This window comes from Cervus canadensis, chromosome 6 (assembly GCF_019320065.1).
Source record: "Cervus canadensis isolate Bull #8, Minnesota chromosome 6, ASM1932006v1, whole genome shotgun sequence".
Taxonomy (NCBI): Eukaryota; Metazoa; Chordata; class Mammalia; order Artiodactyla; family Cervidae; genus Cervus; species Cervus canadensis.
The window spans coordinates 41,427,501-41,451,815 of record NC_057391.1 but is presented as its reverse complement, the minus strand read 5'-3'; the positions used below and the strand labels follow the sequence as shown (position 1 = coordinate 41,451,815).

Below are 24,315 nucleotides of genomic sequence, written 5' to 3'. Positions count from 1 at the left end.
AGTAATAATACCATAATCAGTTACAACCTTGTCTGCGGAGTGGGAAGGGATGGTATAATTATGTATGGTTTTTAACTCTTGTCCTCTCTGGACCACGGAAAAATACTGATTATTGGAATTTATACTTGTTCCGTAACCTTGTTTGGAGCTGCAGTGTTGTAAAACTACTGTTAAATTTGGAGTCAGAAGATAGGAATTTTTGTCATAATGTGTCTAAAGAATGTGGGGAATAAGGTCATTTACATCAGGGAAACTGTTTGCTCATCTCTAGAATAATAACCCGCTTTCTGTCTGTCTCACATGGGTGATGTGTTAAGTGTGATGTGTTCTGTAAAACACCACCTGCCTTCAAGATGCTGCCCTGATTTCAGCTCCTCTCCTCCAGCACAAGGGTTTTGATTGTGCCTTTGCTTCTTCCATGATGAAATCAGGCAAGAGGCACAGGGAAGAGAGTGGGCCGCAGAGGCCTGGCCTGGGCACAGGGTGACTGATGGCCAGAAAGCACTCAGGCCTCCCTACTCTGCACTCAGGTGGAGATAGAAGACGCCCTCCGCCACTTCCTTTCCCCAGAAGCCCGCAGACTTAAGTGCGAGGTGTTGGAAAGCTTCTTTTCGGTGCACTGATGGATGGATTGGCTGAAAACTTGGGAAGTCGAGTCAGGCCAACTTGAATTCCAGTTACCACTCTGTGTAGCAGCCTTGTGTCTTAGACTACTTCTTAACTACTCCTTAACCTCTGTGAGGCTCTCCATACAAGATGGCAGGGTCCACATCACTGGCTACTGTGAGGAGTAAATGAGGCAGTGCATATAGAGTGCTGGGCATGGCTGGCACATAACATAGTGTATGCTTTGTGAATACTGACGCACGGTTTATATCTCCTGCCCTTAGCGCTTTGGTTTTACTTTTACACCAGTTCTTGGGGTTGCCTCACAGGTTCCCATTTAAACTCAGGAACTTCTGAGGAGGGCATACTCCAGCAACTACATAAAAGCTGTGCCAAGAAACTCAACCCACATAAAAAAAACCTTTTGTTTTTAATATTTGCAAATTTTCTTGTTTGACTGAATGATGTCTGTTGCAGCTGTGACCTCCACAAGTACCAGAGCCTACTCTCTCATGTCTGGTGCCATCAACCAAACACGGTCCTACCGCATCCACCAGAACATCACTTACCAGGTGTGCAGGCATGCCCCCAGACACTGGGCCGTCCCCATCACCCAGCAGCTGAATGTTGACCGGGTCTTTGCCTTGTACTCGGATGAAGAAAAAGTGCTCAGATTCGCCGTGACCAATCAGATTGGCCCTGTTGAAGGTATGGTTTCCCTTTTCTATTCTTACCGGGCAAAAATTACATTGAACCTTCTCTCTTCATTCCTTTTTAATGCCTCAGAACGATTTACATATGTTACTAAGGGTAACTGAGTGCCAGGCTCTGTTAGGTGCTGGGTGTAAGGATGAATAAAGCAGGATCCTGTCCTTGAGGTGGAGACAGAAGTAGAAATGGAGCTTTTAGGTAGTGTTCCTGCCAAGATCAGGAATAGAACATTATCCATGAGGCTGGTTTGTTGCAACACCCAATTGTGTGTGCCCATCTGTGTTGGGGACACACCTGTGAACAAGGTGTGGCCAAGTGAGGAGGGAGAATGATGCTGACAAATATTTGTTATGATAGTGATAAGCACAGGGTGCTGTGAGCCTAGTTGGAAATTTCAGGGAAGATGTCCCCAAGGAAGTGACATTTATGCTAACTAAAGGGTGATAAGGATTTCACCAAATCATGGTGGGACAAACAGCCAGTGCCTGAATTGGATGCAGATAAGTAGTCAGTGGGGGCTGGTCATTGCAATTATGGTCCCTGAGATAATGGTTGTTAGGATGATGATAAAGATGATGGCGTTTATTAGTACAGGAAGAATATAAACCAACATGTTCAGAGACTTGATAGCTTATTTAGCTGATGTTACTATAGAATATAGTGTAATATGGTAACACGAAGAATTTTGAATTTTTAAGGGTCGGTTCGGTTCAATTTCTATGATTCTGGACATATGAGGGTTTAAACCTCTATTACTTACTCTAGCAAAGTAACTTTTATCAGACTGTTTTTTTTCTTTTTTAAGAATCTTTTTGTCTTTATTTTTTAGATTTATTTTTGGCTGCACTGGGTCTCTCTGTTGCTGTGGGCGGGCTTCCTCTAGTTGTGGTGCCTGAGCTTCTCACTGCGGTGGCTTCTCTTGTTGAGGAGCATGGGCTCTAGAGAGCGTGGGGTCAGTGGTTGCACTGCATGTGCTTAGTTGCCCTAGGCCATGGGGGATCTTAGTTCCTGGAACAGATGTTGAACCTGTGACCCCTGCATTCGCAGGCAGATTCTTAATCACTGGACTACCAGGGAAGTCCCTATCATACATTTCTTACGTTTGTGGAGGGTGATGCTTGATGTTATAATAGGTAGTGAGATGTGTCATATGCATTGGGGCTAGTGTTAGTGGTGGGAAGTTTTTTCAGAGTAGATATGTTAGTTGATTATGTGGGAATCGAGGGTAGGATGCTTTAGTTCATAGCAAAGAAATTGTTGATAGTGTTTTATAATAAAGTTGGTTGTATATAGTTCTGGTATGTGGGGGTTGTGGAATATCCTAGAAAGAGGGTTATTGTGAGAGTATTTATTATAATAATGTTGGCATATTCTGCTAAGAAAAATATATCCAATGTGCCTGCTGCATATTCTACATTGAAACCCAATGCGAGTGTAGACTCCTTCGGTTAGGTCAAAGGGGGCTTGGGCTCGGTTAATTTCTGCTAGAGTGGTAATAAATAGATTGATTATAGCTAGGGGTCGTGATAGGAAGATTATTCATAAATGTTCTTGTGATGAGGGTTGAAAGGGTTAAAGATCCATTTATTAAAAGGATTGATAGAGGAATAATGGCTAGTGTTACTTCATATGAAATTGTGTACTGCACATAAGGCTCTGATTAATGTATATTTTGAGTTGGAAGCCCATCTGGATCATAAGATGGAATATAGAGCTAGGCTTGGCATAGCTAGTATAAATATTACCCCTAGATTTATATTAATGAGGGGATAATGTATGGGCAGAGCCATTCGTATGATTAGGGCTAGGGTTAAAGTTAGGACTGGTATAGAAATGGAAGATGTAGCTGGTTCCTTAATGAATAGTGGTTCTTTAATAATTTGACTGTATCAGCAGTAGGTTGTAATAGGCTGTATGGTCTGACAAGATTTTTGGCTAAATTAATACGAGAAATGCCACGGCTAAAAGAATGGAGATGATGAATATTAAGATGTTAATTATAAATATTTGTTAGGGAAAGGATTTGAATCTCTGGTTATAAAGGGTTAAGTTTTACACAATTACAGGATTCTGTCACCTTAATAAACTCTGTTCTTGGGTAATATTTTGTATATATTAAATTACATCATTAATTGGTTATATATGTGTGTGTATATATATATGTGGCAGTTTTTTTACATGGGCATTATTTCTCTTTGTCTTTTCACACTGGAAGAACTATATAATAGAAAACAACCTTGATTACTCTGGTCTGAACTCAGATCATGTAGGACTTTAATCATTGAACAAACACATTTTTAATAGCAGTTACACCATTGGGGTGTCCTGATCCAACATCGAGGTCATAGACCTTTTGTCAATATGAACTCTAGAATAGGATTGCACTGTTATTCCTAGGGTAACTTGTTCTGTTGATCAATTTTTGGATCAATAAGGGATAATATTTGTACTTGTAAGTCTAGACTTTAATCATTTGGAGATATTTTTCTTCTCTGAGGACACCCCAACCAAAAATGTCAACCCATATTAAAAATTTGTTATCCCTTAGTGGTTTAGTTAGTTTTCTGGGGAGTTAGTTAATTAAAGCTCCAAAGGGTCTTGTTTTATTTTGCTCTTGCTGCCTGTTCATGTGGAGGTCAGAAAACTGACTGAAAGTAGGAAACCGTAAAACCCTCATGTGGCCACTCATACAAGTCCTTGTTTAGAGAACAAATGATTAGGGCACCTCTGTACAGTCACCGTGGACACCATATACGCCATGTACAGTCACCTCTGTACAGTCAGGACACCATATACCCAGTACAGTCACCTCTGTACAGTCACCGTATACGGACACACATATACGCCAGGTACAGTCACCTCTGTACAGTCACCGTGGACACCATATACGCCAGGTACAGTCACCTCTGTACAGTCAGGACACCATGGCTGTTTACCAGTTGTCACTGGGCAGGCAGGGCCTCTAATACTAGTTGTGCTAGAGGTGATGTTTTTTTTGTTTGCTGTGTTCCTTTTACTTTTAAAAAATCTTTCCTTGAGTGCCTGCCTGTGTTAGATTAATAGCACAATTACTGAATAATCTTGAGTTGTGTTTATTTGCTGTTAATTATCAGTATATTGGGCTTCCCAGGTGACATTAGTGGTAAAGAACCCACGTGCCAATGCAGGAGACACAGGAGACTACGGTTTGAGCTCTGCATCAGGAAGATCCCCTGGAGGAGGGCGTGGCAACCCACTCCAGTATTCTTGCCTGGAGAATCTCACAGACAGAGGAGCCTGGCAGGCTATAATCCATAGAGTTGCAAAGAGTTGGACATGACTGAAGTGACTTAGCATGCATGCATGTGTCAGTATATTATTAGCCGCTTATGTAAGTTTATGTAAGAAGAAATATTTCTAGTTACTCATATTAACATTGTTGCCTCTATTGGTCAATAGATTAGTTCAGCATAGAGCTAGGATTGATTTGCTTATTATTGGTGTTAAGATAAAGTTATTAAGGGCTTCCCTGGTATCTCATCTGTGCACACTATTCACAATAGCTAGGACATGGAAGCAACCTAGATGTCCATTGGTGGACAAATGGATAAAGAAGTTGTGGTACATATACACAATGGAATATTACTCATGTATAAAAAAGAACACATTTGAGCCAGTTCTAATGAGGTGGGTGAAACTGAAGCCTATTATACAGAGTGAAGGAAGTCAGAAAGAGAAACACCAATACAGTGTATTAATGCATGAAGTGAAAGTCGTGTTTGACCCTTTGCAACCCCATGGACTGTATAGTCCATGGAATTCTCCAGGCCAGAAAACTGGAGTGGGTAGCCTTTCCCTTCTCCAGGGGATCTTCCCAACCCAGGGATCAAACCCAGGTCTCCCGCATTGCAGGCGGATTCTTTACCCGCTTAGCCACAAGGGAAGCCCAAGAATACTGGAGTGGGTAGCCTATCCCTTCTCCAGTGGATCTTCCTGACCCAGGAATCAAACCAGGGTCTCCTGCATTGCAGGTGGATTCTTTACCAACTGAGCTATCAGGGAAGCCCACATTAATGCATGTATATGGAATTTAGAAAGACGGTAATGACAATCCTATATGCAAGGTAGCCAAAGAGACACAATTGTAAAGAACAGACTTTTGGACTATGTGGGAGAAGGCGAAGGTAGGATGATTTGAGAGAATAACATTGAAACATGTATATTACCATATGTAAAATAGATGACCAATGCAAGTTCGATGCATGAAGCAGGGCACTCAAAGCCGGTGCTCTGGAACAACCCAGAGGGATGGGGTGGGGCAGGAGATGAGGGGGCTTCAGGATGGGGAGACACATGTGCACCCATGGGTGATTCATGTCGATGTGTAGCAAAAACCACCACAATATTGTAAAGAAATTATCCTTCAATTAAAATTAATTTAAAAACAGAAGAATCTACCTGTAATGCAGGAGACCCCAGTTCAATTCCTGGGTCAGGAAGATCCCCTGGGGAAGGGATAGGCTACCCACACCAGTATTCTTGGGCTTCCATGGCTCAGCTGGTAAAGAATCTGCCTGCAATCAGGAGACCTGGGTTCCATCTTTGGGTTAGGAAGATCTCCTGCAGAAGGGAGGGAACCAGCTACCCGCTCCAGTATTCTGGCTTGGAGAATTCCATGGACAGAGGAGTCTGGCAGGCTACAGTCCATGAGGTCACAAAGAGTTGGACACGACTGAGTGACTAACTTTCACTTTCATCATCATATTAACACTGTTGCCCCTATTGGTCAATAGATTAGTCCTGTATAAAGCTAGGAGTTGGTTTACTTATTATTGGTATTAAGATAAAGTTATTGAGCTTGAATGCTTTCTTAATTGGTGGCTGCGTTTAAGCCAACTGTGGTGGTGTTTTTAACCTCTAGATAAGGTTGTATCGATGTCTAAAATCTAACCTTTTTATATTAGCATTTAAAAATACATTAAAATTTTTAATTTTTTGGTAATTTTAAAAGTTGAACTAAAATTCTTTTCCTGGAGAACCAGCTATCACTAGGCTCGTTAGACTTGTCACCTCTACTTATGTATCTTATTTTGCTACATAGATGAGTCTATTCATAAGTAGCTCTTCTGGTTTCAGGATATTTAACTTTTCTTTGTTAATGTTTGCTAGTTAAATGATTATGCAAAATGTACAAGGCGTAAGCTTTTCTTTTTGTTACTTTTAATGTTTCTTTCATTATTCCCTTACTGTACTTTCTCTGTAGTGCCAGAGGATATTTTGAGTTTCTGTCTCCTGTACTTTAAATTTTGAGTGAATGTTTTATTTAATTTGCTTATATTAGTAAAACTTGTGGGGGTTTGGCTTGACTTAGTTCAAAGTATTCATAAATTATGAAATCTTCTAAGTGTAAACTAGATGCTTTTATTTAAGCCATGTTTTGACTTATTTGAGCATACTTTCCAGTATACTTACTTTGTTCTTATTTGTCTCCTCTCATATACTTAGTATTTATTACAGTACTTGGGGAAGGTGATGGGTGGTGTATGTGTGCTCCATGACCTTATTCAACTAACCATTCTGTTTTCTTTAAAAAATGTTTATTTTTGTCTGTGCTGGGTCTTCGTTGCTGTGTGTGGGCTCTCTCTAGTTGCTGAACTTGGGCTTCTCATTGCAGTGTCTTCTCTTGTTGCAGAGCACAGGCCCTAGGCACATGGGCTTTAGTAGTTGCGGCACATGAGCTCACTAGTTGTGGCACGCAGTCCACACTTGGTTGTCCTGAGGTATATGGGAATCTTCCTGGACCAGGGATTGAGCCCGTGTCCCCTGCATTGGCAGGCAGATTCTTAACCACTGGACCAACAGGGAAACTCAAGCATTCTATTCTTAATTTACTACTAAATCCTCCTTTGGTTTTTAGTTTTCATAAAAACTTTCATGTAGTGAGAAATATACTCTTGAGATAGAAAATACAGCCCATTTCTTTCCACTCCATAGGTTATACCTTGACTTAACATTTTTATTTATGATAATTATGCTTTTATTCCTTTCTTAGGGTTTGCTAGAGACAGTGGTAGATAGACTGAATTAGCAAGGGTTGGTGGGATTTATTGATTATAGAACAGGCTCCTCTAGAGGGATGTGAGGCATAGCCAACTTCTTTGAGTTTTGAGCTGTTGCTAGTAGTACTCTGGTGAATAATTTTGTTATTATAATTGTTTGGATTTAGGGCCAAGCATAGTGGGATATCTAATCCCAGTTTGGGCCTCAGTTGTCATGTCGTCAGGAAATACTAGTCACTTTCATAATCTATTTTTATTTAGCTATGGCTTTTTACAGTTTAATTGAAATTTAACTTTATATTACTCTTTAACATGTTTTACACTAAATTTCTATTAATTTGAGTTAATTGTATGATCTTGGTGGCTGGCATGGAATTTACCAACCCTAATTAATATAATTTAGTTGAACTTTTGTTTATGGCTTTATTATTGTTCCTACTGGCTTCCATGGGGGTGTGGTTAAGCGAGACGTTATGAGCCACTACTGTTAGCGTGCTTGATGCTGGCTTCTTAGTGATTTAGTGATCACTAAATCTTAGTGATTTAGAGGGCATTCTCATTGGGTGTGGATGATTGCGTATGTAGTTTTATGGAGATGTGGACGTAGAGAACAGACCTATGGACCGAGGGGGATGGAGAGGGTGGGACGAGTGGAGGGAGTAGCATGGAAACATTTGTATTACCATATACAAAATAGATAGCCAGTGGGAATTTGCTGTATGAGGCAGGGCGCTCAAACCAGTGCTCTGTGGCAGCCTAGAGGGGTGGGAAGTGGGAGGGAGACTCAAGAGGGATGGGACACATGTATATGTCTGCGGCTGATTCATGTTGATATATGGCAGAAACCAACACAACATTGTAAAGCAGTTATCTTTCAATTAAAAAAAAAACTAATAGAAAGGCTGGGAGCAAACCTATGTGTTTATGGAATTGATAAACTTATCGAGGCATTTTCAGTGCCTTGCTTTAGGTTTTAAGCTACATTGACAAGTTGTGTTTATATAGTGAAGTAACATGTGTATAATGTTTTGTGTGATTTATGCTAAATTTAGTATTAAAATTTTTATTAAAATGGTTGATGGATCTTGGGAGATATCTGTCTATATAAATGGTAAATATCTAAGTAATTCTTTGGTATGATTAATGCTTATTTTCTAGGTCTATTTTATTTTGCACATTACATTGTTGGATAGATTAAATTCTATGTATTTATATGTTTCTGCCCTGTTTTGGGGGTTTGACAGGGCATTAAGGACATGTAGAGCATGAGATTTACTGGAGAGTTGGGGGGGGGCGGTTTGTTAAATAGGTCATTTACCTGTTTAGTCCATACATGTACGTACATGTGTTTGATGTCCTTGTTTTGTAACCATCGACTGAGTAACACCTTATGGTGATGTTGGTAAATAATATTCAATAATATTCAATTAATGTTCAGTTTATTTGACTGTGTTAAGGCCTCAGATGGCCATAACTGAGTCACAGCATCCCTTTATGGTTTCTTTTTTTTCATTTAGTTTTAATTGGGGGAAAATTGCTTTACAGTATTATGTTGGTTTCTCCTGTAAAACAGTGCAAATCAGCCATAAGTTTATGTGTATCACCTCTCTCTTGAGCCTCACTACCTGCCACCCGCCACCCTGACCCCCTCCCCCCCCCCATTCCACCCTTCTGGGTCATCACAGCACCAGGCTGGGCTCCCTGTGTTATACAGCAACTTATGGCATGCCTGTAAAAATTAAAAATATACCAAATGCATGAAACCACAGTTATGTGTGAGCATGGCTGATTAGTTGTTAGTCCATCAAGATGTCTTATTTAAGAGGAAAGGGCAGGTCATTTTAGGTCCTGAAGAACCAGATATCTGATGAAGTTTAGACATTAATAGAAACCACCCCAGGTTATCAGCCTGGAACAAGAGGGCTGATATGGTTTCATGTGACTTGCTGATTAAACTTGTGATCTATTGGATATGATGTATATGTTGACTAGAATTGATTTGACTTAATGTATTATGTACAACCAATAATATGTACCATGTAATAATAGTATAACATATATGCTTTTAAGCATGATACTGGGAAAGATTGAGGGCAGGAGGAGAAGGGGACGACAGAGGATGAGATGGTTGGATGGCATCACCGACTCAATGGACATGGGTTTGGGTGAACTCTGGGAGTTGGTGATGGACAGGGAGGCCTGGCGTGCTGCAGTTAATGGGGTCGCAAAGAGTCGGACATGACTGAGCTACTGAAATGAACTGAAATAATTTATGTATAGTGTATTATGTACTATCAGTAGGTTTGTGTGCATGCTTAAGGGGTAAATAACAAATAAATATAGATGTAGTATATTCTGTGTAATATGTATTTGTACTTATTAATGTGGCAATACACGTTATGCATGAAGTACATAGTAATTTCTGGTAAAAAGAGATTATTTTAACTGAGATGGTACTTAGCAAATGTAAATCTCGTAAATGTCCCATAACAAATCTTCAGCTGCTAAGTCGCTTCAGTTGTGTTCGACTCTGTGCGACTCCAGAGACGGCAGCCCACCAGGCTCCCCAGTCCATGGGATTCTCCAGGCAAGAACACTGGGGTGGGTTGCCATTTCCTTCTCTATCTTCAGGGACTAGTTTAAATAGAATTTCAGCTTTGGGTGCTGATGGTGGAGCTGGAGCTTCTTCCTTGAGTCTTAGGGAGATGTATTGTTCTCCTTTTCTGGTTTACAAGACCAGTATTATAGATATACTACAAAGACTCTTCATTTTAGGAGGTTACTTTCAGTGATGCTACTTACTGGCATTATGTGTGTGCATGTATGCTAAGTCTCTTCAGTCGTGTCCAGCTCTGTGTGACTGTAGCCAGCCAGGCTCCTCTGTCCATGGAATTCTCCAGTCAAGGATACTGGAGTGGGTTGCTGTGCCCTCCTTCAGGGGATCTTCCTGACCCAGCGATTGAACCCAGGTCTCCTATATTGCCGGTGGATTCTTTACCACTAGCACCACCTGGGAAGCCCTACTGGCATTGTACTAGAATTAAAAAGAAATACATGAATGCTGATTGTTGGATAATAATGAAGGGGTGCTCTATAGGTTGTCCTCCAAATCATGTCAGTGTTACAGGTCTGCTACTAGCACTCAAAATACATATTGACTGAGAGGTCGAAACGTTACACTTCATTGTTTGGATGTGTGAAACATTGGGATAAATGCTAGAATTAAAACTGAAAAGATTAGGGCCATTACTCCTAATTTATTAGGAATTGGCTGTAGAATTGCATAGGCAAATAGAAAATATCACTCTGGTTTGATACGAAGTGGTGTGTTGAGAGAGTTTGCTGGGGTGTAGTTGTGTAGGTCTCCTAGTAAGTTGGTGAAAATACTGCTGTTATTAGTATTAGAATTAGCAGTAAGGCACCTACGATGTCTTTGATTGCATGCATGTATGCATGCTCAGTCGCTTCAGTCATGTCCGGCTCTTTGCGACCTCGTGGAATGTAGCCTGCCAGTCTTCTCTGTCCATGGGGTTCTCCAGGCAAGAATTCTGGAATGGGTTTCCATTCCCTTCTCCAGGGGATCTTCCTGACCCAGGGATTGAACCTGGGTCTTCTACGTCTCCTGCATTGGCAGGCAGATTCTTTACCAACTGAGCCACAAGGGAAGCCCCTTTGATTGTATGGTAGGGATGAAATGAGATTTTGTCTATGTGAGATGAGATTCCTGTGGGGTTATTAGATCCTGTTTTGTAAAGGAATAGTAAGTGGACAGCTGCTAGTGCTGTGATGATAAATGGGAGAATAAAATGGAAGGTGAAAAATTATGTAAGATTTACTTTTATCTACTGAAAAGTCACCTCAGGTTCATTTGATGAGGCTTGTGCTAATATTTGGAATTGCTGAAAGGAGATTAGTAATAACTGTTGCCCTTCAGATATTTGTCCTCCAGTATGACATAGCCTATAAATGCTGTAGCTATGACTGTAAATAAGTTGATTTCAGTGTTTCATGTTTCTAAAAAAGTGTGGGATCAGTAATATAAGCCTTGTCCTACATGAATAAATAGGCAAATAAAAAATATGGAGGCTTCATTTGCATGTAGATATTGGATAACTCATCCATAGTTTACATCTTGACAGATGTGTTACTGATGAAAAAGTGATGATTGTGTTTGATGTATAATGTCTTGCTAAGAATAAACCTGTCAAGATTTGTAGAACTGAGCAAATGCCCAGTAGGGAACCAAGGTTTCATCATGATGAAATGTTTGATGGAGCTAGGAGATCAATAATTACATTGTTAATAATTTTTATTAATGGGTGTGATTTTTGGATGTTAATCATTAATGTTCTTTTTAAAATTAATTTTTGACTGTGCTGGGTCTTCATTGCTGCATGGGCTTTTCCCTAGTTGTGGGAAGCCGGGGGCTACTCTCAAGTTGGTGATGCGCAGGCTTCTCACTGTGGAGCAAGGGCTCTAGAACATACGGGCTTCGGTAGTTGCGACACTTGGGCTCAGTAGTTGTGGCTCTGGGGCACTAGAGCACAGACTCGAGTTGTGATGCACAGGCTAAATTGTTCTGTGGCATGTGGGATCTTCCTAGACTGGGGATCAGATGGAACCTGTGTCTCCTGCACCGGGCAGACGGATTCTTCACCACTGAGCCACCACGGAAGTCCTAGTGTTCTTATAGCTGAATTAACAGTGATGATTTTTCATTTCATTGGCTATGGTTAGAGTCCATGTAAGAACAATGATAACATACATTGTGTTTTAAGTATTATTTTTGTAATTAGTTTTGCGGGGTTTTGTTCAAAACCTTCACCTAATTATGTGGACTTAGACTGATTGTAGGTGGTGGTATTGGTTGTGGGATTGTGTTGAATTATGGTGGTTCATTTCGGGGTTTAATAGTATTTTTATTTATTTAGGCAAAATAGTAGTAGTATTTGGTTATACGTCAGTTATGGCTACTGAGAAGTATTCTGAAGTTTGAGTCTCTAGTAAGACTGTTGCAGGTATATTTCTTTCAAGGTTGATGATAGAATTTTCAATAGTATTTTGTGTCTTAAACAATGAGGAAGGGGAGATTGTGTTTAAGTTTAATGGGCTAAATGATTGGGTTATTTATGATACAGGTGATTCTGAGTATTTTGATGAAGAGGCATAGGAATTGGGGTGTTGTGCAGCTCTGATACTTGATTGGTAATTGTTACTGGTGTATCATTGCTTATTGGTGTTGTGGTTATTATAAAGGTTCAGTTCAGTTGCTCAGTCATGTCTGACACTTTGTGACCCCATGGACTACAGCAAGCCAGGCTTGCCTGTCCATCACCAACTCCTGGAGCTTACTTAAATTCATGTCCATCGAGTCGGTGATGCCATCCATCCATCTCATCCTCTGTCATCCCCTTCTCCTGCCTTCAATCTTTCCCAGCATCAAGGTCTTTTCCAATGAGTTGGCTCTTTGCATCAAGTGACCGAAGTATTGGAGCTTTAGCATCAATCCTTCCATTGAATATTCAGGACCAATTTCCTTTAGGACTGACTGGTTGGATCTCCTTGCAGTCCAAGGGACTCTCAAGAGTCTTCTCCAACACCACAGTTCAAAAGCATCAATTCTTTGGCACTCAGTTTTCTTTATGGTCCAACTCTCACCTCCATATGTGACTACTGGAAAAACCATCGGTTACTCGTGGTAATTAAATAGATTATGCTTAGGGTGAGTGTAATGAGGAATGAAAGAAAATATACTTCAATTAGATCTTTTTGGTCTGACACTAGAGAATTTTATTTGAATAAGGGAAGTAGTTTTTGTAGGATTCTTTCTAGTCAGACTAAATCTAGGAGGGATGATGCTGATTTCTGGCTTGTTGATAAATTTAAGTATGGTGGGAAGTGATGTATAATAATGAGAAAATATCCTAAGAGGCTGGAAAATTTGAAAAATTTGAGGGTATTTAAATTTCAAGTTTTGTGTAGTGAGATTGATTTCGAATGCCAGAGTAAAACCTAGGATGGTCACAGCAAGGGAAGTTAGTTTCGAGTAATAAAGTGTAGTTATTTGTAGGATTGTTGTTGGGGGAATATTGTTGGAAGTAATGAATCCAGTGAAAGTACTTCCCACCAGTAAACATTTAATAGAATTGACTGGGAGTGGGTTGTTTTCATTAATTAAAGTTAATGAATTGTCCTAATGGTGTAAAGAAAATAATGTGGGTGCTATAGATAGCTGTAAGCTGTAAGAGAGCTGTAAGCTTTCATGTGATGAGACTTGGGCTCGGGTGTTGGTATACGATGTATTAGCAGTGTTGATAATTTAGGTCTTTAGAGTAGAAGCCTGTGAGGAACTTTATTCCCAACAGTGAGAGACTTCTGATAGTGAGGGTTGTTGTGGTACAAGGTATTGCTTTAAATAAACCTCCTAACTTTCAAATGTCTTGTTCATCATTTGGGCTATGAATAATGGATCCAGACCATATAAACAGTATGGCCTTTAAAAAGGGGTGTGTGCAAATATGGAGATATGCTAGTTAAGATTGGTTAATATTGATTATTAATGATTATAAGGCCTAATTGGCTTGAAGTAGAGAAGGCAACAATTTTTTTAATGTCATTTTGGGTAAGAGCACATATTGCTGTAAATAATGTAGTGATATTTATCCAAATATAATGTTGTTTGGATAAACTTATTATTCTGTTAAAGGATAAAAGTGGCTGAGTAGGAAAATACCTGCTACAACTACTGTGCTTGAGTGGAGTAGGGCTAAAATGGGAGTAGGGACTTCTGTTGCTGAGGGAAGTCATGAATGGAGGCCAGATAGGGCGGATTTTCCAGTTGCAGCCAACACAAGTCCTATTAGAGGTAGGTTTGAGTGATTTAGGTTAAGCATCAAGATTTGTTGTATGTCTCATGGGTTTAAGTGAAATAGAAATTATACTAATGATATAATCCAATGTCTCCAGTGTGATTATATAAAATTGTTTGAAGAGCAGCTATATTTGCATCTGCTCATCCATATCATCACCTGATAAGCAGGAAAGATATAATTCTGACTCCTTTTCACCCAATGAAAAGTTGTGAAAGATTGTTTTCAGTGACAAGAATTAGTATTGTGATAAGAAAAAGTAGTACTTAAATATCATATTGAAAATTCTATAACTGATCATGTGAGAAATAATTCTACTGGAACAAATATTATTGAGAAATAGTCTAATTTGAAGCTAAGTGATGATTTAAGGGTTCAGATTGAGATAATTATCTCTTGACATATATGAATAAATATTATTGTTGGAATTAAGCTGGTGATAGAAGCATAGTGGTTTTTACGTATGATGGATATATATTACTTTTGTAGATGTTGGTGTTTGTTATTATAATTGATACAGTTAGTATAAATATGTAGTGTGAAAGAGGTAAATAAGTTTAGTTTATTTGTAGTTGCACCAATTTTTTGGTTTCAAAGACCAATGGGATAACTACTATCCAGTTTGAAAAAGCCATGCTGTTATAAGGGGTAGCATGAATTAGCAGTTCTTGCATACTGTTTTGGTAAATAAGAAGATTTAGTCTCCTGTTACTAGATTCACAATCTAATGTTTTTTTAAAAAACTATATTTACAGTATAAGAACCCTAAAATGATTCAAGGGTTTAATGATAGGAGTAAGAGAGGTAAAATGTGAGAGGTTATGAGGCATTTTCTTGTGCAAATGATGGTTTAATATTACTGATATGGTATGTTTATTTGCCTCATTGTGTTACAGTTAATATGTGTAGGAAGATAAGGCAGTAATTATTGTACTGTGTTAATTCCTATTAAAATAATCATGATATTTGATCATGAGAAGGATGATACTACCACAAATAGTTCTCCAGTTAGAATGATAGTTGATGGTTAGAGCTAGGTTTGTTAAACTTGCTAATAGTCATCATGTATTAATGGGAGGAATGTTTGTAGACCTCATTGCTAGAATTACTGTTTGACTGTGAATTCTTTCATAATTTTAATTGTCTAGGCAGAATAATATGGATGATGTGAGGTTGTGGGCAGTTATTAGATTTGTGGCTCCAATATAACCTTTAAGGTGTTAAGTGAAAGAGGAGAGTGAAAAAGCTGGCTTAAAACTCAACAGTTGAAAAACAAAGATCATGGCATCCGGTCCCATCACTTCATGGCAAATAGAGGGGGAAACAATGGAAACAGTGAAAGACTATTTTTGGGGACTCCAAAATCACTGCAGATGGTGACTGCAGCCATGAAATTAAAAGACGCTTGCCCCTTGGAAGAAAAGCTATGACCAACCTAGACAGCATATTAAAAAGCAGAGACATTACTTTGCCAACAAAGGTCCATCTAGTCCAAGCTATGGGTTTTCCAGTAGTCATGTATGGATGTGAGAGTTGGACTATAAAGAAACCTGAGCACCAAAGAACTGATGCTTTTGAACTGTGGTGTTGGAGAAGACTCTTGAGAGTCCCTTGGACTGCAAGGAGATCCAACCAATCAATCCTAAAGAAAGTCAGCCCTGAATATTCCTTGGAAGGCTGATGCTGAAGCTGAAACTCCATTACTTTGGCCAGCTGATGGGAAAAACTGACTCACTGGAAAAGCTGCTGATGCTGGGAAAGATTGAAGGCAGGAGGAGGAGGGGATGACAGAGGATGAGATGATTAGATGGCATTACTGACATGACATAAGTTTGAGTAAGCTCTGGGAGTTGGTGATGGACAGGGAAGCCTGGTATGCTGCAGTCCATGGGGTCACAAAGAGCTGGACATGACTGAGCAACTGAACTGAACAATAACAAGTGCTGTGTGACTGACAGAAGAATATGCAATCAGTGTCTTCAGGTCTGTTTGGTGTAAACAAATTGAACTAGTTATGGTTATTCCTCCTAAGGAGAGTATGAAAAAGGGGTATGTTATGAAATCTGTTAATGTGTTTAGAATTGTTGTGATTCACAATATACCACAGCCTCAGAATCTTACTGGTTCAGTAAGATGGATCCTGCAACAGGGGTTTCTACCTGTGCTTCAGGTAATCAAAAGTGAAGGCTGTAGAGGAGTATTTTTTACTGTAAAGGCTATCATACATGCTAGTCATGTGAAAATGTTGAATCAGGAGTTGGATGTTGCTTGTGTTCAATACTGAGGTATTAGAAAATTTAGGGAGCCTGTGACAGTTTTTGTTTGTTTGTTTGTTTTGGCCATGCAGTGCAGCATGCAGAATCCTGGGCAGGATCTTTAGTTCCCTTACGCCCCTTGCAGTGGAAGCTTGGAGGCTTAACCACTGGACTTTCCAGGGAAGTCCCAAACCTGAGATGATTTGGATATATACTAGTGCTACTAAGAGTAGAAGAACTCCTACGAGGGTATAAAATGAGAAGGTTCTACTTTAAGATGTTCTGTTTGATTACCCCATTGGGTAATGATAATAAGTGTTGAAATTAGTGATGCTTCAAATAAAATATAAAATGAGATTAATTCTGTGGCTGTGAATTTTATAATTAGCAATATTTCTAATATAATTAGTATGATAAATATTGTTTCAAGCTAATGATTCTTTGAGTAGGTGAAATTGGTTGGCTATTAATGTTGATCATGAGTCGAATTGTTAAAATTAATAATGATGCTGATTAAGGAGTTAGAGAAAAAAATTAGTGAGAAGTTAAGGCTACTGTCATCAAATTAAGACAAAAAAGCTTATAGACTAATTAATAAGCTATGGACAGTGGTATTAATTCAGATTATGTCCTTTGATAGTCATGTTTGTGGTATAGTATAATTGTAGGAATAATTTTTTTGTTTACGTGTTTGTCAGTTTTCTTTTTTGCTTTTTACTTTTATTTTTTAACACCAAAAACATTTTGTTTTGGGGTATAGCCAATTAATGATGTGATAACTTCAGGTGAACAGTGATGAGACTCAGCCATACATATACATGTATACATTCTGCCTCAAACCCCCCTCCCATCCAGGCTGCCACATAACATTGAGCAGAGTTTCATGTGCTGTACAATAGATTTTTGTTAGTTATCCATTTTAAATATAGCAGTGTGTACATGACCTTCCCAAAGTCCTTAACTATCCTTTCCCCCCAGCACCCATGAGTTGGTTTTCTAAGTCTGTGAGTCTCTTTCTGTTTTGTAAGTTCATTTGTATCATTTCTTTTTAGGTTCCACGTATAAGGAATGTCATACTTCTCCTTCTATGTCTGACTTACTTCACTCAGTATGACACTCTCTAGGTCCATTCATGTTATTGCAAATGGCCTTATTTCATTCTTTTTAATGTCTGAGTAATATTCCATTGTATATGATATACACCATATCTTCTTTATCCATTCCTTTGTCAATGGACATTTAGGTTGTTTCCATGTTTTGACCATTGTAAACAGTGCTGCAATGAACATTGGGGTGCATGTATCTTTTGGGGCCATGTTTTTCTCTTGATATATGTGCCAGGAGTGGGATTGCAGGGTCATATGGTAGCTCTATTTTAAGTTTTTTAAGGAATCTCCATACTTACTGTTCTCCATCGTGGCTGTAGCAATTTACATTCTCACCAACAGTGCAGGAGGGTTCTCTTCTCTCCACACCCTCTTCAGCATTTGTTGTTTGTAGATTTTTTGATGATAGCCATTCTGACTGGTGTGAGATGATATCTCATTGTAGTTTTGATTTGCATTTCTCTAATAACTAGCAATTTTGAACATCTTTTCATGTGCCTATTGGCGATCTGTATGTTCTCTTTGGAGAAATATCTGTTCAGGTCTTCTGCCCATTTTTTGAGTGGGTTGTTTGTTTTGATGCTATTAAGTGGCATAAGCTGTTTGTAAATTTTGGAGTCTAATCCCTTATCAGTCACATCATTTGTAAATATTTTCTCCCTATCTGTGGGTTATGTTTTTGTTTTGTTTATTGTTTCCTTTGCTGTGCAAAAGCTTGTGAGTTTAAGTAGGTCCCATTTGTTTATTTTTGCTTTTATAGCCACTATTCTGGGAGATGAATTAAAAAAGATTTTGCTGTGATTTATGTCAGGGAGTGTTCTGCCTGTGTTTTCCTCTGAGAGTTTTATAGTGTCTGGTCTAACATTTAGGTCTTTAATCCATTTTGAGCTTATTTTTGTGCATGCAGTTAAGGAATGATCTAATTTCATTGTTTTACATGTGGCTGTCTAGTTTTCCCAGTGCCATTTGTTGAAGAGACTGTCTTTCCAACATTGTGTAGTCTTGCTTCCTTTGTCATAGATTAACTGACTGTAGGTGCATGGACTTATTTCTGGGTTTTCTATCCTGTTCCATTGATCTATATTTCTGTTTTCATGCCAGTGCCATACTGTTTTGATGACTGTAGCTTTGTAGTATAGTCTGAAGTCCAAGAGCCTGATTCCTCCAGTTCCATTTTTCTTTTTCAAGAGTGCTTTGGCTCTTTGGGGTCTTTTGTGTCTCCATACAGATTTTGAGATTTTTTTGTTCTAGTTCTATGAAAAATGCCATTGGTAATTTGATAGGGATTGTGTTGCATCTGTAGATTGCCTTGTGTAGTATAGTCATTTTGGGAATATTGATTCTTCCAACCCATGAACATGGTGTAGCTTTCCATCTGTTTATGTTTTATTTGATTTCTTTCATCAGCATCTTATAGTTTTTGGAGTACAGGTCTTTTATCTCCTTAAGTAGGTTTATTCCTAGGTATTTTATTTGTTTTGATGCAATGGTAAATGGAATTGCTTCTTGAATTTCTCTTTCTAATCTTTCATTGTTAGTGTATAGAAATGCAACTGATTTATGTGTATTAATTTTGTGACCTGCAACTTTACCAAATTTGTTGATGAACTCTAGTAATTTTATGGTAATGTCTTTAGGATCGTCTACATATAGTATCACATCATCTGCAGACAGTGACAATTAAACATCTTTTCCAATTTGGATTCCCTTTACTTCGTCTCTGCTGTAGCTAGGACTTCCAAAACTATGTTGAATAAAAATGGTGGGAGTGGACATCCTTGTCTTGTTCCTGATTTTAGAGGGAATGCTTTTAGTTTTTCACCATTGAATATGGTGCTAATTGTAGGTTTGTCATATAAGGCCTTTATTATGTTGAAGTATGTACCCTCTATTCCCACTTTCTGGAGAGTTTTTTCTTTTTCTTTTTTTTTTTTTTCTGGAGAGTTTTTTCGTAAATTGGTGCTTAATTTTGTCAAAAGCCTTTCTGCATCTATTGAGATGATCATATGGTTTTTATTCTTCAATTTGTTGAATATGGTGTATCACATTGATTGATTTGTGGATGTTGAAAAATCCTTGCAACCCTGGGATGAATCCTACTTGATCATGGTGTATGATCTTTTCAATGTATTGTTGGATATGGATTGCTAGTATTTTGTTGAGTATTTTTGCATCTATGTTCATTAGTGCTATTGGCCTGTAATTTTCTTTTTCTTTTTTTTATGGTATCTTTGTCTGGTTTTGGTATCAGATGGTGGCCTCATGAAATGAATTGGTAGTGTTCCTTCCTCTGCAACTTTCTGGAATAGTTTCAGAAGGATAGGTGTTAACTCTTCTCTAAATGTTTGATAAAATTCGCCTGTGAAGCCATCAGGTCCTGGACTTTTGTTTGTTGGGAGGTTTTTGGTCACAGTTTCAATTTCAGTGCTTGTGATTGGCTTATTCATATTTTCTGTTTCTTCCTGGTTCATTTACAGAGAGTGTACCTTTCTAGGAAATTGTGCATTTCTTCCAGTAATTCCAATAAAAATACCATTTTATTGGTATAAGTTGTTCATAGTAGTCTTAATGATTCTTCGTATTTCTGTGGAGTAAGTTGTAACATCTTTTCTATTTCTAATTTTACTGATTTGAGTCCTCTTCCTTTTTTTCCTTGATGAGTCTGGCTAATGGTTTACCAATCTTGTTTATCTTTTCAAAGAACCAGCTTTTAGTTTCATTGATCTTTGCAATTGTGTTCTTTGTCTCTATTTCATTTATTTCTGCTCTGATCTTTACGATTTCTTTCCTTCAACTAACTTTAGGTTTAGTTTGTTCTTCTTTCTCTAGTTGTATTAGGTGTAAGGTTAGGTTGTTTATTTGAGATTTTTCTTGTTTCTTGAGGTAAGACTGTATTGCTACAAACTTCCCTCGTAGAACTGCTCTTGCTGCATCCCATAAGTTTTTTATCTTTGTGCTTTCCTTTTCATTTGTCTCTAGTTACTTTTTTATTTTTTCTTTGATTTCTTCAGTTATCTAATGGTTGTTTAGTTGCATGTTGTTTAGCCATTACATGTTTGTGTTTCCTAGAGTTTTTTTCCTTGTAGTTTATTTCTAATCTCATAGCATTGTGATTAAAAAAGATGCTTGATATTATTTCAATTTTCTTAAATTGACCAAGGCTCATCTTGTAGCCCAGCATGTGGTCATGTGTGGGCTATACATGACCATGTGCACTTGAGAAAAATGTGTAGTCTGCTGCTTTTGGATGGAATGCTCTATAAATGTCAATTATGTCCAATTCATCCAAAACGTCATTTAAGGCCTGCGTTTCCTTATTGATTTTCTGTCTGGATGATCTATTGATGAAAGTAGGGTATTAAAGCCCCCCACTGTTATTGTGCTACTGTTGATTTCTCCCTTTCTGTTTGTTAGTATTTGCCTTACATACTGAGGTGCTCCTATGTTGGGTGCATATATATTTATAATTGCTGTATCTTCTTCTTGGATTGAACTCTTGATCATTATGCAGTATCTTTCTTTGTCTCTTATAACAGTCTTTGTTTTAAAGTCTATTTTGTCTGATATGAGTATTGCTACTCCAGCTTTCTTATGATTTCGATTTGTGTGAACTATCTTATCCCATCCCCTTACTTTCAGTCTGTAAGTGTCCCTAGGTATGAGGTGGGTCTCTTGTAGACAACATACATATGAATCTTGTTTTTGTATCCACTCAGCCAGTCTATTGGTTGGTACATGTCTTTTGGTTGGTGCATTTAATCCATTTACATTTAAAATAATTGTCAATATGTATGATCCTATTACCATTTTGTTAATTGTTTTGGGTTTATTTTTTGTAGAAGTTTTCCTTGTGTTTCCTACCTAGAGAAGTTCCTTTAGCACTTGTTGTAAAGCAGGTTTAGTGGGGTTGAAAAATCTCAACTTTTGCTTGTGTGGAAAGCTTTTGATTTCTTCATAAAATCCGAATGAGAGTCTTGCTGGGTAGAACATTCTTGGTTGTAGGTTCTTCCCTTTCATCACTTGGAATATATTCTGCCATTCTCTTCTGGCTTGTAGAGTTTCTGTTGAGAAATCGGCTGATAACCTTATATGTTTTTCCTTGTATGTTATTTGTCTTTTTTCCCTTGTTGCATTAATAATTTAACTTTGTCCTTAATTTTTATCAGTTTGATTGCCATATGTTTCGGTGTGTTCCTCATTGGATTTATCCTGGTGACTCTCTGCTTCCTGGACATGATTGATTATTTCCTTTCCCAAGTTGGGGAAGTTTTCAGCTGTTATCTTTTCAAGTATTTTCTAGGGTCCTTTCTCTCTTCTTCTGGGACCCCTATAATGTGAATGTTGGTGCGTTTAATGTTGTCCCAGAGGTCTGGTAGGCTGCCTTCATTTTTTTCATTCTTTTTTCTATATTCTGTTTTTTGCAGCATTGATTTCCACCTTCTGTCTTCCAGGTCACTTATACATTCTTCTTTCTCTGTTATCCTGCTATTGATTCCTTCTAGTGTATTGTTCTTCTCTGTTTCTTAGTTCTTTTGGGTCCTTGGTAAACATTTCTTGCATCTTCTCAATCTTGGCCCTCCATTCTTTTCTGATATCCTGAATCATATTCACTATCATCATTCTGAATTCTTTTTCTGGAAGGTTGCCTATCTCCACTTAATTTAGTTGTTTTTCTGGGAATTTATCTGTTCCTTCATCTGGGACATAATCCTATTTCTTTTCATTTTGGGTAGCTTTCTTTGATTGTGGTATTAGTTCTGGAGGCTGATGGGATTGTAGTTCTTATTTCTTCTGTCAGCCTTCTGAAGATAAGAGGCTTGTGCAAGCTTCCTGATGGGAGGACTTGCTGGGGAAACTGGTTCTTGCTCTGGTGGGCAGAAGCATACTCAGTAAAACTTTAATCCAGTTGTCTGCTGATGGGTGGAGCTGTTCTCTCTCCCTGTTAGTTGTTTGGCCTGAGATGACCCAGTCCTGGAGTCTATAGGCTTCTGTAGTAGGGCTATTGGTGACCTCCAAGAGGGCTTATGTCGTGACGCAGCTCCTGGGACTGTTGCTGTCAGTGCCCCCATCCCCTCAGCAAGCTCCTGCCAACACACACCTCTGCAGGAGACCCTCAGACACTCACAGGTATGTCTGGCTCAGTCTCCCGTGGGGTCACTGTTCCTTTCCCCTGGGTCCTGTGCACACAAGATTTTGTTTGTGCCCTCCAAGAGTCTCTGTTTACCACAGTCCTATGGAAGCTCTGTAACCAAATCCCACTGACCTTTAAAGTCAGATTCCCTGGGGATTCCCAGTCCCTTGGCCAAATCCCCAGACCAGGAAGCTTGACATGGGGCGTAGAACCTTCACAACAGTGTGAGAACTTCTTTGGTATTATTGTTCTCCAGTTAGTGAGTCACCACCTGGCAATTTTGAACCAGTTTGTTGTTCCATGGCTAGTTCTAACTGTTGCTTCTTGACCTGCACATAGATTTCTCAGGAGGCAGGTAAGTTGGTCTGGTATTCCATTTCTTGAGGAATTTTCCACAATTTGTTGTAATCCACACAGTCAAAGGCTTTAGCATAGTCAATGAAGCAGAAGTAGATTTTTTCTGGAATTCCCTTGCTTTTTCTGTGATCCAACGGATGTTGGCATTTTGATCTCTGATTCCTCTGCCCTTCCTAAATACAGCTTGTAAATCTGGAAATTCTTGGCTTGCAAACTGTTGAAGCCTAGCTTGAAGGATTTTGAGCATTACCTTGCTAGAATGTGAAATGAATGCAATTGTGTGGTAGTTTGAACATTCTTTGGCTTTGTACTTCTTTGGATTGGAATGAAAACTGACCTTTTCCAGTCCTGTAGCCACTTCTGAGTTTTCCAAATTTGCTGGCATATTGAGTGCAGCACTTTCACAGCATCATTTTTTGGGATTTGAAATAGCTCAGCTGTAATCCCATCACCTCCACTAGCTTTGTTCATAGTAATGCTTCCTAGGGCTTCCCTGATAGCTTAGTTGATAAAGAATCCACCTGCAATGCAGGAGACCCCTGGGTCAGGGTCAAATCCTGGGTCAGGAAGATCCGCTGGAGAAGGGATAGGCTACCCACTCCAGTATTCTTGGGCTTCTCTTGTGGCTAAGCTGGTAAAGAATCTGCCTGAAAGGCAGGAAACCTGGGTTTGATCCCTGGGTTGGGAAGATCCCCTGGAAAAGGGAAAGGCTACCCATTCCAGTATTCTGACCTGGAGAATTCCATGGACTGTATAGTCCATAGGGTTGCAAAGAATTGGACATGACTGAGCGACTTTCACTTTCACTTCACTTCTTTCAGTGCTTCCTAAGGCCTGCTTGACTTCACACTCTAGGATGTGTGGCTCTAGGTAAGTGACCACACCGTCGTGGTGATCCAAGTCATTAAGTCCTTTTTTGCAGAGTTCTTCTGTGTTTTCTTGCCACCTCTTCTTAATATCTTCTGCTTCTGTTAGGTCCATACTGTCCTTTATTGTGCCTGTCTTTGCATTGAATGTTCTCTTGGTATCTATAATTTTCTGGAAGAGTCTCTAGTCTTTCCCAACCTATTGTTTTCCTCTATTTTTTTGCATTGTTCACTTAAGAAGGCTTTCTTATTTCTCCTTGCTATTCTTTGGATATCTGCATTCAGATGAGTATATCTTTTCCCCTTTAACTTTTTTTAAGGCCTCCTCAGACAAACATTTTGCCTTTTTGCATTTCTTTTTCTAGAGGATGGTTTT

The 24,315-nt window shown here is 38.9% G+C and overlaps 1 protein-coding gene across 1 annotated transcript in view; it reads left to right on the top strand.

The window, feature by feature from the left end:
- The window catches only part of NID2 (nidogen 2), a 79,749-nt gene that overhangs the window by 29,054 nt on the left and 26,380 nt on the right, over positions 1–24,315 (top strand). Inside the window, exon 8 of the mRNA XM_043471677.1 lies at positions 1,084–1,314. Coding sequence (XP_043327612.1) covers positions 1,084–1,314 — 231 coding nt within the window. The remainder of the gene's footprint in view (positions 1–1,083; positions 1,315–24,315) is intronic.